The sequence below is a fragment of the Pimephales promelas genome, chromosome 5, assembly GCF_988280905.1.
Source record: "Pimephales promelas chromosome 5, fPimPro1.hap1.1, whole genome shotgun sequence".
NCBI lineage: Eukaryota > Metazoa > Chordata > Actinopteri > Cypriniformes > Leuciscidae > Pimephales > Pimephales promelas.
The window spans coordinates 18,902,394-18,921,805 of NC_142773.1; the positions used below are offsets into that span (position 1 = coordinate 18,902,394).

Here is a 19,412-nt window from a genome sequence, read left to right on the forward strand (position 1 = left end):
AATATTTTTTAAAAAAATGTGTGATACTTTAGATAAACATTCGTTGTCCTATAAATTCAGCGCCAGTTCAAACTATATACATACTAAATGTGCACATTCATAGTTTCATTCAATAATGCTCTGTGTGTGTGGTGGTAATATACACTGTAAAAAGTGAATATGGGTGTAAGTTGGATTACTAGAACTATTTGAGTCTATTTACTTCGTATTTCTGCTTTCCTAATCGTAATTGATTATTGTACACTCATTCAACTTGAACGCATAGAAATTCACAGACACTCAGATATCTCGCTTTCACCCAAAGTGTAATTTCCCTTTAAGGACCCTCGCGTCAGACGTTTTTTTGCTGACGTCATGACGCACGAGCCTGTCTGGAACTTTCTGCTCGACCGCCATTTTCTTTTTCGCACTCGGATGAATAAGGTAGGTTGGAAGTTTTGTTTTTTAATTAATATACTCAAATATGCAACTTTTGGACGTTTGTTTTAGTTGTTTATGAGTTAATGAATGTTGTTTGTGAACATGAATACTAACAAAATCGCAATTAACCACATTTTTAAACGTACGTTTGCAAACTAGCATTACTGAATTATAGTTCTATGCAAGTTAACGTTAAACATGATGTTATCTTTAACTTAACTCGTTTGTTTTATAAAAATGTGTTCAGTTTGGATCTTGGGACTTGTGTAACAGTTATTAAATAGTTTAAAAAAGGATAACCGTCTGTGCCGCGTGAGAAATTGGAAATGCTTTGGGCGGGAAGTGGTCGGGGAGCGGGACAAAATGCTCGAATTTGAATTCCTGCAGTACAATATTTGAGTTTTATTTTTTGTCTGTTCTTTTATTTGTCTTTGAAACGTTAGCTCTGACTTATTCATCGACTTTTTTCGCCCAAAATGATGCTGAAAGTCTGTGATAAACGCCATTGGGTGCATCTCAATCAGTTCATTAAGTTAACCAGGGCACTGATCAGGGAGTCAGCCCATTATTAACGTTAACGTTACCTGATTCCCTGATCTGTGGCCTGTGCTTAACGCTAGCTTAATTTGCCTAGCTCGAGGTGTTTCATGCAGGAAAACAAATCGGGGTTTTCTTTAAAATTATGATTTTTTTTGTAGAAAATAGTAGTATTTCACAACTAATTAATTACTTGACCTGTAGCAAACTATTTTTTACCACTTAAGTTAAATACTAATGATACAACATTTTTCTCTCCTTATGACCGAAAGCTTTTTCAAGTTTGACGATTGAGGACGACACTTTGCTATAACATTACATGGTAAGTATTTTCTATTAATTTAAGTAATTTCTAATTTCTTCTATTGATAATAGATAATATGAATTACTAATGTTGGACATGTTTGAGTAAATTCCATCTAATGTTGTCTAATGCTATTGACTTGCAATTTATCCTAAATAAGAATTTTGAACTAAAACTAAAAGAATTAAGAACTAAAATCGGCATCAACTCACCCTTATGACATCCCGAATGCATGTCCCTTTTTTGATTCTCAGAAATATCTTTTTTTAGTTTATACAGTGTAAACCAATTTTGAAGCTCAAAATGATTATGATGTGACATGTATTGTGCATGTAAAAGGTGCACAAGTACTGGCTGATTTAAAGGGAATAGTTCACTTTGAAATTAATTTTTGGTGTGTTTTAGCTTACCTCAAGGCAGGGCATCCAAGATGTCTTTGTTTCCACAGTATTTTCAATTTTGATATTTTTCGGTCAAACCGTTGTCTATCAGTCATATAATGCAGGTCTATGGTCACCACCTCAAAGAGCATGCAATGCAATGGAAGATTATTTCGATATATCTAAATATGTTTAGTGAAAGGTAAAACTTCTGAAATCTCTGTGTAAACAATGAGTGACGTTGACTTGCAAGCGATCACTTCCGGCGCGTGCGCAGACCGAAGCGCCCATGCCGTCAGTTCATTTTGTCATGGCTGTGTTACACGAGGTAAAAACGATATAAATACTGTTCGTTTTCTCACACAAACCGCTTGTTTCGTTTCTTAGGCCATCAATGTGTACTTACATTTATGAGTCATTCAATCATCTTTAATTTTTGACTTCTCTGTGTATGTTCTTTGAGGTGAACCTAAAAAAAAATTCTGTTTTGAACGGTAACGTAGACATCAGTGTTTATATCTGAATAATGATTTTTTTTTATACTTCTGTGATGTATATACTTTGTCCAGTCATTAATACAACCTTTTATAGTTTTGTAAATTAAGTTTTGTTTATATTTTCTTGTCCTTTGCTATCCTTGGGGAAATCTGATTCTCCATTACAGATTACTCCGAATTTTAAAAATAAGAAAAATAATCACAAATGCTTTTTCACAGACTGAAAACATTCACACGGAAAGAAGAGTGTCCTGAAGGCCCTCATCGTTTTCCTGGGGGAAAATCCGGTAACACTTTAAAATAATGGTCCGTAGTTAACAAGTAGCTATGCAGGAAGTAATAGGTAGCACTGCATTAACACCGAACTTAATACTATTAACTAATTTGGAAGCAATATTAACTAAGCATTAAGTAATAGGTAATTTAGTACAAAGGTAGTTCCTTGGTAGGTATTTGATTATTACTAAAGAAATATATCCTCATTGAGAACTACTACTCTTGCCAGGATGGACGCATGTTCTCTGTTTATTTAAAACTTAAACATAAAATAATACTAATAAAGACAGTTTTTAAAAATAAACCTTAAATAATTAGGAAGTGATGCTGACACTCTCATGATTGGATTAGTTCACTATTATGAGCTCTATTGAATGTCAGTCACATATATCTCAGACTCCAAAGACCTATAACTTTATGTTACAGTAGCTGCCTGAGGAGGACTTCTCTTTAGGACATGAATATAAACATGATGTTCACTTGTCAAAAACAATTTGCATCTTTAATGAAGAAATTGGCTGCATTTATGTTACGATAAGCGCGAAACCACATCTTCCAGATTACAGTGTTTGTTAGAATATTAGTGCCTCACAGAACCTGTACAGTATGTGTCAAATATAAAATTAAATAACTTGTATCATTTGTGAAAAACATGTTAACTCCTAACTAACTACAAGCGTTACCTTGTCATCCCACAATGTTTACACAAGTTATTTAATTTTATATTTGACACATACTGTACAGGTTCTGTGAGGCACTAATAATCAAACAAACACTGTAATCTGGAAGATGTGGTTTTGCGCTTATTGTAACATAAATGCAGCCAATTTCTTCATTAAAGATACAAATTGTTTTTGACAAGTGAACATCAATGTTTATATTCATGTCCTAAAAAGAAGTCCTCCTTAGGCAGCTACTGTAACATAGTTATAATAGTGGACTGATCCAATCATGAGAGTGTCAGCATCACTTCCTAGTTATTTAAGGTTTATTTTTTTTAAAACTGTCTTTATTAGTATTATTTTATGTTTAAGTTTTAAATAAACAGAGAACATGCGTCCATCCTGGCAAGAGTAGTAGTCACAATCTCAACCTAGCTAATGTATTTGGGGGGATATATAAACTTCATAAACTGGTTTCCACAAAGAACCCATTTGAGGCACATGCTTCTGAAATGTTATGATCATGTTAAGAGTATAAAACCCCCACAATTGTTCACTTTTTAGATATGTTACTTTTGTGATTTAGTAATTAATTGATTATTAATTCTTAGTTCGCAAGTAGTTCTCAATGAGGATATATTTCTTTAGTAACGATCAAATACCTACCAAGGAACTACCTTTGTACTAAATTACCTATTACTTACTGCTTAGTTAATATTGCTTCCATATTAGTTAATAGTATTAACTTCGGTGTTAAAGGGTTAGTTCACCCAAAAATGAAAATTCTGTCAGTATTTACTCTCCCTTATGTTGTTCCAACCCCGTAAGACCTTCGTTCATCATCGGAACACAAATTAAGATATTTAAGATATTAAGATCGCTCCTGCATACAGTCCGTAGGCTTCTTGAGGGACTGGCTCTTGCTGTCCTCGAAGTCATTAAAGACATCGTTAAAATAGTCCAAGTGACTACAGGGGCTCAATCTTAAGTTTATCAAACGACGAGAACACTTTTGTGCGCAAAAAAACAACAAAAATAACGACTTTATTTCAACTATTCGTTTATTTCTCCCTCTGCGCGAGTCAGGTTACTAGTTTAATAGCGTAAGTTTCTGTCATTGTACGTCACACGCATCACACACACATGACCAGCGTCGGCCAATAGTGAGCCTACGTGTGACGTAGCTCTACGCAATCACACTACGCTAACTGACTTACAGGCTCATGGAGAAGGAAGTGAATAGTTGAAATAAAGTCGTTATTTTTGTTGTTTTTTTGCGCACAAAAGTGTTCTCGTCGTTTGATAAACTTAAGATTGAGCCCCTGTAGTCACTTGGACTATTTTTACGATGTCTTTAATGACTTTTCGGGGACAGCAAGAGCCAGTCCCTCAAGAAGCCTATGGACTGTATGCAGGAGCGATTTTAATATCTTAAATATCTTAATTTGTGTTCCGAAGATGAACGAAGGTCTTGCGGGGTTGGAACAACATGAGGTTGAGTAAATACTGACAGAATTTTCATTTTTGGGTGAACTAACCCTTTAATGCAGTACTACTTATTACTTCCTGCATAGCTACTTGTTAACTACGGACCATTATTTTAAAGTGTTAACGAAAATCCTCAAGACCTTATCAAGGAGTACCTTGTGAGTTGAAATTCTGCATGTTCTATTTAGATTTTTCAGAAAGTTTAAATTTGTGTTTTGTAGTTATGACTGCAAAATGTTTATTTATTTATTTTTTTTTATGTACATTTCTTTAGGATAAGCAGCGAGATGATTGGGAGGGTGAGCTGGAGCAGTTCACCATGGCGGTGTATGTTATTCGGAAGGAGGGGGGAGAACATCACGAACCACCGGCTGACATAGGTGTCGTCATCGAGGGTGTTAAAGTTTTGAATGAACTGCCTTCGTTCACATCAGCTTGTGCCTTGCTTCTCGGGATGATATACATCATCAATCTGGCTTACCCAAAACCGCTTCGTTTTACTTTCGAGGTATTCCAGAAAGTTCTCTTGCAGCTTGAACAGCAAAAGATGTCACTAAAAGTTCAAAGTCTTTTCAGTAGACAACAGTGAACTTGCAGTAATGTTTGAATGTGCATATGTCTAGTCTGTGTTTGAAAGAATGTTGGATGTTTAATTTGTTTTCTTATGTTTGTAGACTATCCATTTGTTCATTCATACGTCTAGTATGAATGTGTAGTTGTTTGTTTGAATCTGATTGATTCACTTTAAATTTAGGGCATTACCTGTAAAGCTCTTCTCATACAGTATGGTTCTATTTGAAAGATTAAAGGGAAAGTTCACCCAAAAATGGTTCAAGTTGTTCCAAACCTGCATGAGTTAGTTTCTTCTGCTGGACACAAAAGAAGATTTGTTGAAGAATGTTGGTGACCTGGCAATTGAAGGCACCCATTGACTTCCTGTATCTTTGGAAGTCAACAGTCAAACAATTCAGAAGTCAACTGTCTGGTTACCAACATTCTTCAAAACATCTTCTTTTGTGTCCAGCAGAAGAAACTAACTCATGCAGGTTTGGAGCAACTTGAACCATTTTTGGGTGAACTATCCATTTAATTGTTTTTAGGTAGCTCATTTAAAGGGTTAGTTCACCCAAAAATGAAAATTAAGTCATTAATTACTCACCCCCATGCTGTACCAACCCTGTAAGACCTTCGTTCGTCTTCGGAACACAAATGAAGATATTTTTGATTAAATTTGAGAGCTGTATAACTACCAATCAATACGATTTCCACGACGCATGCGCGAGAATTGCGATCTCCTTCAACTACTTCAGTTCAGTTCACGCGCATGCGTCGTGGAAATCGCATTGAAGTGTCATTTCTGGCCAACAAGGAAGAAAAGGAATAGTAGAATAAAGTCGTTATTTTTGTTTGTTTTTTCACACAAAAAGTATTCTCGTCGCTTGATAAACTTATAGTTGAGCCACTGTAGTCACATGGAATATTTAAACATTTTCTTCATTGACTTTCTGGGCCGTCAAGAGCCAGTCCCGGCAGTCTATGTGGTAGTGATACAGCTCTCAAATTTAATCAAAAATATCTTCATTTGTGCTCCGAAGATGAACAAAGGTCTTACGGGGTTGGTACAGCATGGGGGTGAGTAATTAATGACTTCATTTTTGGGTGAACTAACCCTTTAAGGGCATAACCACTATGTTTTTATATTTATTTTTATACATATGTTGGCTTATGCAGTTTTGAGCATAATTCAGTGCAAAGGCAACTTTGCAAAAAAACTGTTAATGGAACAAGTGTGTCAGTAAATGGAATTTCATTGGCACAACAAATGTTTGTAAAAAAAATTCTCAAAGTTTGTAATATGAAAAATACCGATGGTGTATAAAATGAATTAATGTTAATAAATATTTCTCCAGCAATTTGAGTCTTCTGTGATTGACCTGAAATTAAGTTGAGAAAATAAAATAATTTAAGTTGAGAGAACTTATTTTTTTTAGGTGTTACCAATTGAAGTAATTTTTTTAAGTTGATCCAACTGTAGGAAAAATTAATAAATTTAAGTTGGAATGCAGTGAAATTAAGTCAGACTAATGTAAATAATAGGATTGAGTGAACTCAAATAATTTAAGTGTGATTGACCTAGTAAAATTAAGTTGAGAAAATGTGATAATTTAAGTTGAGAGAACTTAATTTTTTTAGGTGTTACCAATTGAAGTAATTTTTTTAAGTTGATCCAACTGTTCACTTTTTACAGTGTACCTTGCTTATTGTGCAGAGTGCCGACAATTTCTGTTTTCTTTTTTGTTGTGTGGTCATGAGCGATGTTTCCACAGATGCACATGTTTTGTCATGCATTCCACAGTCCCAGTCGGTGATTGTACCAGTTCTGATACAATACGTCTGTGGAGAGTGTTAACACTTAAACCCCAGAGAGCACTGCTAGTCTCCCTGTCTGAGTCTTCCACAAAAATGGGTCTGTCACAGAAGGCTGGGAACATCATAAAACAACATTGACATCATAAAACAACATTTTTAGGGATACAGTGTATAGGGAACGTCATATGAACTGTCAGGAAATGCCCAGGTCACGTGCCACCCCAAAATCAAAAGAAGGACATAAGAAATTTTGGATTAAGACAATAAAGCTTATTATTTTTACTCTTTCTTTCTTTTTATGCATTATGACAGTATTGGCAATTGACATGACCATGACAATAAACTCCAATTCAACAATTCTTAGTAGCCTACTGTAATAGAATAATAGTATAAAATAAAATAAACTTGGTAGCATGCAAAAATTGCAACAAAAAATAAATTTATATATGTATATATATATTAGCCACATTTAAACAATATCCTCCTAGAAGCCTAGTGTGGTGCAAAAATGCTAATATATACAATGTACATATATAATATTAGTCATGGTCAGAATTTTTGGCCAAAAACATAACATCATTTTCCCTCACTTTCAATTGTTCTACTTCAATAAAAGGTTTGCGATTTTTTTGATTAAAAAATAAAAAAGATTATTTTTACAGCTTTCTTTGATCATATTTACTGAGGTTGCCAATAATTCGGATCATGACTGTATATACGTATGAAGAGTTCAGATGCAAAAGCCTCTAAGTGCCATTTGAAATTTTCTTCTACAACGATAATTTTTATCAAGCTTGTATATTTAAGTTCAGTAATTTCACTTAAATGGCAATGAAGATTACCTATTAATTGTCATTTCATGAAATTACTGAACTTTAATGTACAAGCTTGATAAAAATGGTCATTTTAGAAGAAAATTTCAAACGGCATTTAGAGGCTTTTGCATCTGAACTCTTCATATATATGCACATAATTTATTTGTTGTATGACAGATATGAGAATGAATAAAACTCTCACTTTTTGCTTTAACTGTTCGTATTTAATTTTGAATGAAATAAATACAATGCCAAATTTGCAAAATGCCTGATTTTAGTTATCTACTTTCTTTTTTCTTTTGATTTTTGGGGGGAATAAGAGCCTGACATTTCTTTATGATGTTCGCCCATGTGTGCATATGATCTTTGTGTGTGTATGTGGTGGTGGCCTTTCAGATGAAGGGCCACTGCAGCCCCAGAGCGAGGGTGATGATGATGATGAAGCTCGCCGTGGAAAGAGACGCATCAGATGAAGGGTTGTTCTGGGTCATGGGCGGGTCCTGGACCTCTCCTGACATTTTGGTTACAGCTTCTGTAAAAGCTGGAAAAGAAAGAGAGTGAGAGATCATGAGAGAGTGCAACAACAGTACAATCACATCTCATTGTTGAGTCAACAGTGTCTTGTCAGGAAGTTAAATAGACAGATATAAATGTGAGAGTCTTTCTTGGTGTGTGTGTGACAAGATTTTTGCTGAGACCCAATTCACCTACTTATACTGTGCCCTAATATTATGTAGTGTTGTAGTGTGTATGAAGTGTGTAGCAGAATAGTAAAGGCAAGTTTGGTTCATCCGGTCACCCGTTTAAACTGGCCTGTCAATCATCTGGTCACAGTTAAAATCCTCCACATTAAATTGAATATATAATGTGAATAACATTTTAATCATTTAATCAGGCTAGATGCTGATTAGTATTATTAAACCTTTTGTCTTAACCGTCCGTCTCGCAGATCTGCCATGTTTGTGGTTTTTAACATTTTCTATTTGTGTATGTACTTCTGATCGAATCCTCGTCCAATGTGCCATGGGTTGTCGGCAATGCTAGCCGTAAGATCTGCACTAATTCAGATTCGAATTCGGGTATCCTTGGATTACTCATTTCATTTCAAGACGGATAGTATACGAATTGGGTGAATTCAGCATGTCTTGCCTCCTCCCATTACCCAGAATTCCTCTGTGCTGCTGACTTTAGCACTTACCTTCCCTGATCCTGTCAAGGTGAAATGTTTTGTAGCTCTGTAATATATCCTTTTTATGCCCTTTACATGCATCTCTCTCTCTCTCTCTCTCTCTCTCTTCATCATTAGTCTTTGTCTCTCTTTTTTACCCTTCTTAAACTCCCTGCAGCTAAACGTTTTTCCCGCTCTATAGAGCAGTTCAGTCATGATGGCAATTTGTAGGCCAGCCCGAAGGCTAATTCGCCACGGGATTCCCTCATGAATTTACTATGGGTTTTTAGAAAAGCAGTTACGATTTATGAGCAAGCTCTGTACTAAGTTTACTTGAAGAAACTTTCCCATTTTGTTAAACAACACCAATTAACACAGTCAAAGTTTGCTAAGTAATTTGAGTAGCTTTTTCTAAACTCATCTGTCTTGTATCTCCTCATGTGAGTGTAAAACACAAATCCATACACGCACCAAAGCAAATTAACACTCCAAACAAACTTTCCACCAATTCCATCGTGACAATATTGCAGGCTCTCGGACAGTCTCAAGACACCTTAAGCAACTAATTATGCGGCCTAATGCGTTTGTTATTACACAGAACAATAGACAATGAGCGGTCTATCCTTGGTGAGAATAAAAGTGATTGTTCTGGTAGAGGAGAAGGCCTTGCGTGTTTTGTGAGGTGTGGATGACACTAAAGGCTTGTCAACTCTAAAACAATAGAGAATGAGACTCTACGGTCCTTACAGCATACGACTTTCCATACACTCACAAGAATGCCCAGAAGAAATCTGTAAATTACTTTCACATTTTCTGCTCTGATTTTGTGGGAAATTCAGCAGAAAAAAATGGCAACGAGTTATCATTATCATTAACTGAAAGTCTGTTGTTAACATTAAAAAGTATTTTTGCTTTTATTTATTGGCAATTTACAATATAACATAATTTTAAATGTACTATTCATATTGTACCAAGAATAACAAAAGATGTACTGCTGATAATTTGAAAGTGTTTATATTTGTGAGGATACAATGTTTAAAAATGTAAAATTATAAACATTAAATAGGCCATAATATAATATTATATTTTGTATGTGAAGATCAGTCCTCTCAAAACAGCAGTATCAGTATTTTAAGCATTAATATTTGAATCAATCAAGTACAGATGTATGTGCGAAAACATGTAGATTTGTCCAAACTCCCATAATTCTCTCTCACCTACATGAGGAAATCATCCAAAAAATCCGAAAAAATCACTTCATCCAAGCCAGCAAACTTATGTGTTTATTTAAAATGTATTTCAAACAGTATTTTGCCAGCTGTAAAATGAAAAACAAACAGCTTTATGTGTGTGATGGAAAATAACATTCATACGCAAAACAGACGTGATCTCATTAGCAGCCACAAGACCAAGAACAGAAATCACCTTCTATCACAACTCTCCTTCATGGTAATAAAGTTATCCGCTCGCAATCATTATCCTGGCATGCTCAATAAAGTATAACTGTCATCATCCAAAGTGATAACAGGATGAATCACCATTTCTGAAACTTCTCACACGTTCTCCAACCAAGACCTGTTTGTTCTCAAATAGTCAAGTTCAGCCTTCATGTTCACAGGTTTCAAGCTGTGCAGGGATCAGCTTCTCTCACAGCTTTCTGGTGTAGGAAAGATTGCTGTGTGTCTTTGGGAATGTTATGTTTGTCTTTGTGTGTGAGAGAAACGGTGTAAGGTAGACCTTACACCAATTAAGCAGGAATCACACACAAAACCTCAACAAAGACTACAAAGTATTTCAAAGTTATCATTAGAAACCTAAATGCAGATAATAATTAGATGTTATTCAAAGGGACTATATACTATTTTAAATATAGATACATATTCTGCCATATTCTGTGATTGTTTCTGTTACAGCGCAGTCTCATCCCGTCTTTTAACCATACGTCAATATCCGCCTTTTTAGGGAATCCTTAAACGTCGGTTAGATGACGTTATCGGATCCTAAGCCTACCCCAGACCTAAACCTACCCCTTCACCTAACCGACGTTAAAGGTAAAGTGACGGCCCGGGATCGTCATGTAACCAACGTTTAAGGGTACCCTAAAAAGGCGGATGTTGACGTATGGTCAAAAGATGTCCTAAGACGTCAGAGAGATTGTGTTATTCTGAACAGTATGAGGTGATCTGTCAAGCATCGTGCTGAGTAAAATACAAACTAAACCAAATGGCAAAAGTTTGTCGTTTGTCGGCTGGATAAAGCAAACCAGCGTCTCGCTAGGGAAGTTTTGATGGATTAGGATTGGAATCAAGGTTAAGAAGATTGCGGTGACGTAAGAGTCGTACAGTTAGCACGTGTGAATCCGTTATATATGATGCGCAAATATGTGGCCCTGTTCGGTCTCGCAACATGTGTAAACAAGCACTTTGCAGTATACATGGTAAATTCAGGATTTTTTTTTTGTTCATGGATGCATTGCTGGGCATAAATGTAAAAATGATATGGATTTACTTTATCATTTGGCTATTTGGTGTTTCTTTGGAGTCTCCAAGTGTACTTTTTTTTGGAAATAACCTTAATGTACTTTAAAAAAAGTTTGCAGAAAATACAGTTTTGTGAGAATCACCCTTCAATCTGATGGTTTACTTCACTGGATACAGCAAATGATGACAAAATGAACATGTTAAACAAGATAAATGGTGTATACTTAATTTCACAATAAAATTGCGATATATCGCACAAGAGTGTGATTCTTCGGGATTCAATTTTGTATCTATTGGCAGTCCTAATATATATATATATATATATATATATATATATATATATATATATATATGAAGAGTTCAGATGCAAAAGCCTCTAAATGCCATTTGAAATTGTCTTCTTTAATGATGATTTTTATCAAACTTGTATATTTAAGTTCAGTAATTTCACTTATATGGCAATGATAATTACCTATTAATTGTTATTTAAGTGAAATTACTGAACTTAAATATACAAGTTTGATAAAAATCATCATTAAAGAAGAAAATTTCAAATAGCATTTAGAGGCTTTTGCATCTGAACTCTTCATATATATATATATATATATATATATATACAGACAATTTGACTGATCACATTGAACTACAATAAATTTAAACAGTAAACCGCCATTATTATTTACTTTGCTTCAAACAAGATGATGTAAAGTAACTAACAACTCTAGGAACAATATTTGTGATGGCTCAAATGAAGGCTTCTGAATCATTCCACTGAAATTAACAAACCGATTTACTAAAACAAGAGTATAATAAATTTAAAAGAGTTGCATAATACATATTATTCATGTGAATTAGGATGGAAAGATGTTCCTCTTTTAAGTTATTTCCACTCACACACCCAGTAACAGACACACATACACACACTTTTATGTATGTTATGTTCATGTTTAAGTGTAGATGTTTATGTATGTGGCCTTGATATTTTTTGTCAGGCATCAGTCACCTGTAAGTATTGGATTGCAAAATAAATAAATAAATAAATAAAAGATGGAAAGAGAGATGGAAAGAGCAGTACACCAGCTCTCTGGATTGCTGTTTATCGCTGTTAATCCCGTTGCACGTGTTGGACCCCTAAAATAAACACTTGTTTATCTTACAGAGCTCATAAACAGGGCACTAAAATAGCTGCACTATTTACAATTTTTCTGAAATAGACCAAACTGTCTCAACAACATGTGTCAGACAGAAAAGCAAAACTACAAATCTCTCGAGAGCGTGCCACATCGTCTGGTTTGCTCGCACTGGGAAAGCTCTCAAACGCGACTCTAAAAGCTAAAAAAAAAAAAAAAAAAAAAACGACAAGAGTCAAAACACCTGTGAGCACTCTTTAAAAGCATTTGCGCTCGGCAGCAACCAAACCAGTGTGGGATGTTTCCCCCCTCAATCATTTTATTTTATCCTTGGGTTTCTTCCACCTATCCGACTACTGTTTGATTTATTCTTTCCATCAATCTCTCCCTGAGTGACCTGTAAGTCCCACTGGTCACAACCTGGCTTCACTTATAAAAGTCAGTAGGAAAGAATGTCTTTAGATACTATCATTTGCTATGTACAGTAACCAAAACTGCATGCGCTGTAGACTTTGCTAAACTTAAGCCACATTGGGGGGAGCTCATTTCCAATATTTAAAAAAAAAATGTAAGTGAGGAAAGCTTTAGCTTGTGTTTGGTTAAATGTTAAATGCACTGGTCATTTAAAAAAAAAAAAAAAAAACTGAAACTTGTTGATTCCAACCACTGGATATTTAAAGCTAGTGATTCAGATTCAACTGGGGATTACTGAGGTCACTGTTTTCATTTATCAGATTTAGACTCCAAAGCCTTGTTGGCATGACTTGCAGTTTCCCTGATTGTAAGTTGATTCAGCATTGTGTTGTTATGGTAGGAGAGACAGACTAAGAGACAGACAAGGAGAAAGAGGTTATGACTCAGACTAGGTGGGAACTGACCAGCATCTGATGGGAAAGATGCACACTAACCATGCATGACCTCTCACACACTCGCACAATAATTTAGATCATATGAAACTTCCATATCCATCTGTCTATATTGCTTGCTGTTCATGTGTTAGTTTAACATTTAACATTTAGTTAAATAAAGGTCACATTAAAATTACTTTCAGTGCTTCCTGTATAGCTTTTATTGTTTTATCCAGAAACCCTAACATATGAAAATATATTATTAAAGTATGAATTTGAGTGAAATTCTTATACAAATTATGACTGTCTGTTGGTTGTCATTTCCAACCCGGTCTCACAGCAATTTAACAACTATATTTATATAGCGATTTATATGGCGTTTATGAACTAGAGGCCGGATTTACAGTAACTGTAAGGTAAAAATGTATATGAATGTCTCTAAACAAGACTTTAAAGCTACACTGTGTAACTCTTTTAGTTTATTCTTAGCTACAAACACTTAGTTTTTAGTTTCAAAAATATATGTGCTCATTATTGTATATTTACTTCGTTCGAGTAATAAAGTATTCTCGTGACTGTATAATATGCCATTGAAAAAACATACGGGGAAGGGGTTCTAATGTCGGTCGCCATGTTGCCAACTCCATCTTGAAAGTACATTAGCCAAAGAGGGACATACCCGTTAATTCAAGCTTCGCCTTTCGCATTTACATTTGAGTTAACACTCATGGACGAGGTCGAACTGGAAGCCATGTTAATCTTGGACTACACTGGCCACCGTAGGAGTTAAAACGAAATCAGAATTGAGAGGAACAGAAACTAATATTCACTGGATGGTCATATACCTTTTCACCGCTAGATGGGGGTAAAAATCACACAGTGTAGCTTTAAACACGAACTTGTGATAAACGCTGATGGCGTTCACATGCGCATTAAGAGCTCACTCAAGTACTGCGGAGCTAAACCATTTAGTGTTTTGTAATATTTTAATATCTAATATATTTAATATTTAATAATTTACAATATTTTAAAATTTATACAATGTTTAATAGGCAGCCAATGCTGTGTTGACAGAACCGGGCTAAAATGATCATATTTGCTGGTTCTGGTAAGAACTCGAACTGCTGCGTTTTGTACTAGCTGTTTGTTTATTAAGCATGCAGGGGAACCACCCAGTAGAGCATTACAATTATCAAGCCTTGATGTCATGAACGCATGAACTAATTGTTCTGCACTTGTCAATGAGAGCCTAAGACGTAATTTAGATATATATTTTAAGAAGGAAAAACGTGGTTTTACTAGAAACGTGACTTTCAAATGAGAGATTGGCATTAAAGAGCACACCCAGGTTCCTAAACGAAGATGAAGACAAAACAGAGCAGCCATCAAGTGTTAGACAGTATTCTAGGTTATTATGTGTGGATGTTTTCTGTCCAATAATCAGAATCTCTGTTGTTGTTTTTTCAGAATTTAGTAGTAGGAAATTATTAGTAATCCATTTTTTTTAATATCAACTATGCATTCCGTTAATTTTGTGAATTGGTAAGTTTCGTTAGATTTTGAAGAAATATACAGCTGAGTATCATCGGCATAACAGGAACCTTTGTTCTGTTAATTGATCTATTAAAGTGTTACCACAAAACATTGCAAAATTATTCATATGACAAATATATATATATATATAATTATATAATTAGTCATATAATTAGTCATATGACAAAATTGCTTACCAAACACTTAAAGTGCCCCATTATGCTTTTTCTCATGTAGTGTGTAATATAGCTGTTAGTGATTAAGTTAAGTTTCAAAGATAAAAACGCACAAAAAAAGGTATTGTCTCCTGAAAGACAGAACCAATTCTGAAATGCCTGAAACGAGTCGTGAGTAATTCCAGTCTTACTTCCCGCTCAAACCTATGTATGTTTGTAACACATTTTGCAGAATGCCCATCTATGTTCTTCATTGGCTGAAATCAAAGTATGGTAATGCAACCCGGTCTCATCCCAAGACGTCATATAACTGACGTTTTGGGACGTCTTTTGACCATACGTCAATATTCGCCTTTTTAGGGCCCCCTTAAACGTCGGCAGATGAGGTTATGGGATCCTAACTCTACCCCAGACCTAAACCTAACCCTAAACCTAACCCGTCACCTAACTGACGTTAAAGGTAAAGCGTCAGTTGTATGACGGCCCGGGATCGCCATCTACTGACGTTTCAGGGGGCCCTAAAAAGGCGGATATTGACGTATGGTCAAAAGACGTCCCAAGACGTCAGTTATATGACTTTTTGGGATGAGACTGTGTTAGGTAATGAGCTTTGAGTTTCCAAAAGCAACTGTAAGAGGTAGACCAATCACAACAGACTGGGCCATCTGACCAATCAGAGCAGTGCAGGTTCTCGGAAAAGAAGGGGTTCAGAGAGACTGAATCCTTTATTGAACCGTTTCAGACACTATGAGAAAAGAAATGAGGTGGTTTTGTGTTTTTTTTTTTTTACCTTGGATGGACGTAAAGCGACTGTAGGAGACTTTCAAAAGAAAATGAGGAACCTTGAAAACTGCGTAATAGGGGCAGTTAAAACAATCTTTTTAATCACGTCACGGCAAACTGAAAAATAAAACCTGGTTATTTTGGAATTGGTATACGAAGCACTTTTTACATACACCCACACACTTCACATACAATAGCATCCCGAATGCAAAACGGCAACTTTCACTATACAGCACAAATAAAGAATTCAGTAAAAATGTGCTTGAAAAAAAAAGGGTCCACATTTCTGCTTTTGCATTCTGTTAGTGTGTCTAAATTGAACGAATTCATCAAGGACTGTGACAAAAGCCTGTGTGAGGAGATGTGAAGGTGTTCTCCATCACTGACTGTCCTTACGAGCTATAATGAGCATATTTCACACGGATTTGTTTATTCTGTTCTCAAACTGCAGGCATTGTGACCATTTAAACAGGAGGTTGACCTTCTGTTGCCTGGCAATCCACCTTTATAGAGCAGCCCCCTCGCTCTGATAAAGAGCATTCAGCAGAGGCATAATAAAGGCCAGTGAGAGAGAGTAGAGGGGAGAGAGAGACAGTAGAGGAATAAAGGCTATAAAAAGTGAGAGGTAAAACAAACAAAAAAACTTTTTAATTTAATTTCCAATTTGCATATGTTTTTTTGTTTTTTTACAGAATAAAGAATCAGAAAAAAAGTATTGTCCACACTGCAGCTTATTCTGGCTAACAACCACTCACTTATAAAGGAAGATGATATCTGACCGGCATTTATACGTAAAACAAACCAACATGTCTTCGTATGGCGTTTAAGGATGGGTAATTCTGCAACAACCTTAGCCTGGGAAAACCCATCTTCAATAGATCACACACAAAACTTTACACTCCCATCAGCACTTTTTTTGGTTTTGAGTTTTAGTAAATCTGGCCCATAGACTATTACAGTTATTAATAGTATTTGTCAGTTTGCAAATTATCAACAATAAAAACTCTAATAGATCAAAATTAGTAGTTAAGAATATAAAGAACTGCTCTCAGAGCTCAAAGACTATATGTGCAGCTGTAAAAGATTTCTGTGAACGTATACACTTGTGTGTTTGTGTGACTGAGCGAGAGAGAAACGTGTTCACAATGACTTCTGTAAAAGCAGTAAGTAACCATAGGTCCTCTCCACAGTGATGCGGTCAGACTGGGTCAGAGCTACATGTAGGAGGACTAAACCACTAGCAGAGGTCACAAAAACAACACCCACACACACGCATCATGCGTGCAATCACCGAAAAAGACAGCAGTCAACTTCCCACTGACCCACTTAGTAAGCGGAAAAACAAAGCTGTTAGTCAAGTATTTAATAAATTATACTTTTATACAAAAATGAGCAATATGACCCACTTCATTACAATCAACGAAGCTGTCACAGCAGATTTGCAGTGTTTCATGCGACTGTTTCTGCTCACTGAATGTCCACATCAGCTCCGGACTCTCACAAACACTATAATCATTGAAGCTGAATGCACTGCAAAATACATCTCTTATTTTCAATAGGTCTACACTTTGTTGATTATAATGGATGAGTTCTACTATCATGTTGCTTGCATTGGTGTTATTGGGAAACACCATCGGCTTTACAAAATGAGCATTACAACACTGTACAGCAGATCCAAAGTAATAAACAAATAATTAACAAATTAACATTACTTTTCAGTTTGGTTTTAATGACTGTTACTTAACTGACTGTTTTAATGCCTCTTTTCAATTGGGTTATTAAAACATCTATAGATAAGACTGCTTAAAACTGAGTCTTAACAGACTGATATAGGCCTAGATTAATGTGCAATGGACAAAAGGTCTGTGATTGGTTTGCAAAAATGTTGTAAATTGGGAGCTGGAAAAAATGCAAATCAATAGTAGTAAATGCTGTTCATGCTTGGGTAATCGTGGGATTCATAATTATTAAGGATGCTCTCATATTAAAAATAATGGTCGATGACTAATATATGGCCACTATTCCATAAAACTCAAATCAATTTAAAATAAAATAAACAAAAGAATGTAATCCATTGTTTTAAATGCTACGTGTGAAATCACGACATTATAATGCACAGTGTGTGAACACATTAAAATTCATTTTTGAGATTTGCTAAAGGTTGACATTTACATTTACCCATATTATTACTTACTATAGTGTTTTTAAAAATTAACCTTTAAGTGACTATTAGACGATGGAAAAGGTAATCTAAATGTAAAAATAGGAAAATACACAAATATATGATATCCATGTATAATATCTATCTGATTAATTGTACAGCCTATTATTCTTATTTATAAGGCAAGAGGCGATAACATACTCCCAGTTGATTAAACGCAAGAAACACTAAGACAATAGACAACTGTGTTCTGAAATGTTATGCAAAATGTGCAAATGACTCTAATTAGATATGCACTCATTTAACAGAAATCTAAACACTGGGAAAATATGTGTAATAAAACAGTGTAATGAAACAAACACTTTAAATGTGTTTTCTTTTCACTACTTTAGTGAAATAAAATAAAATAAAAACTATAGAATAAAATAAAATAGAATAGAATAAAAACCTAAACTGACCAGTGCATGAACAAACCAAACAAATGGATTTGCCAGTAGTGTCCTGCTTTAAATTGAGTCCGTAACACAAGGCAAAAGCCTGACTGCAGGTTTTGTGATGTTTGAGGGTTAATTATACAAGCAAAGACTCTGGAAACAGCTTAAATAAAGTACAGGATATGACCAAAGATGCGTCCAAACATTCACTAAGCATGGGTAAAGTAAAACTAATGAGCTGTGTGTACTGCTGTATGAGTGTGAAAGAAAGTGGTGCTCTGTGTCAAGGAAAATACAGGAATCGTTGACCTGAGGTTATCTCTCCATTTAAGATATATTAAACAGTCTGCAGGGAACCATCTCAGCAGATTAGCACATCATAACCCCCCCCCCCCCCCCCCCCCCCAAAAAAAAAAAAACCTCCAACAATAAGACTTGGGATAGTTATAGTACCTCTTCCCAAAAAGCCACATTATTTGAGGTACCATGTCCGTAGTGGAAATGGTGTGGATTGTGTTACACCCCAAAGTCTAATATTTATGGTTAGGGGTTTGTTCAAATCCACAAAACATGGTGAAGAAGTTTTGTCACAAACCCAGAGCAGATCCATCACTCACACGCCATATAAACATTTCTCTTTGTGGGCAAATGTTTTCATTCGAGAGTGTGTTTCTGGATACACCCGAAGAACATTTCCGCAATGAACTACATCCCTAATGGGATGTGGATATTTCAAACATCAAAACAACACTCTTTGTCCATAATGAGCAACCCCACTCTCCTGGTTTTTAAAGGGGGAAACAAAGACAAAACAAAACATACAAGCCTTGTGGGATTTCGGGCAGTCCATGTATGTTTGTGCGGTGGGAGAGAGTTTTTCTCAAAGCCAGCCGTTGTTTTTCTGCTATAATCCACAAGTTCTGAGAAGGTGCTTCCCAGCTGTGGTGGCT

General features: G+C 35.5%; 1 protein-coding gene and 1 long non-coding RNA gene across 3 annotated transcripts in view; one reads left to right on the top strand and one right to left on the bottom strand.

The window, feature by feature from the left end:
- The first annotated feature begins 244 nt into the window (after window positions 1-244).
- LOC120487174 (uncharacterized) lies at window positions 245-2,510 on the top strand. Its single transcript, XR_005624392.2, has 3 exons — window positions 245-423; window positions 1,230-1,279; window positions 2,358-2,510. It is a non-coding gene; the product is annotated as an uncharacterized LOC120487174 (long non-coding RNA).
- A 5,261-nt stretch (window positions 2,511-7,771) lies between these two features.
- gpc5c (glypican 5c) overlaps window positions 7,772-19,412 on the bottom strand; it is a 131,148-nt gene continuing 119,507 nt past the window's right edge. For both annotated transcript variants that reach the window (XM_089131065.1, XM_039657606.2), the window contains one exon: window positions 7,772-8,290. In XM_089131065.1, the coding sequence (XP_088987191.1) occupies window positions 8,142-8,290 (149 nt within the window). In that variant the 3' untranslated portion in view covers window positions 7,772-8,141. The remainder of the gene's footprint in view (window positions 8,291-19,412) is intronic.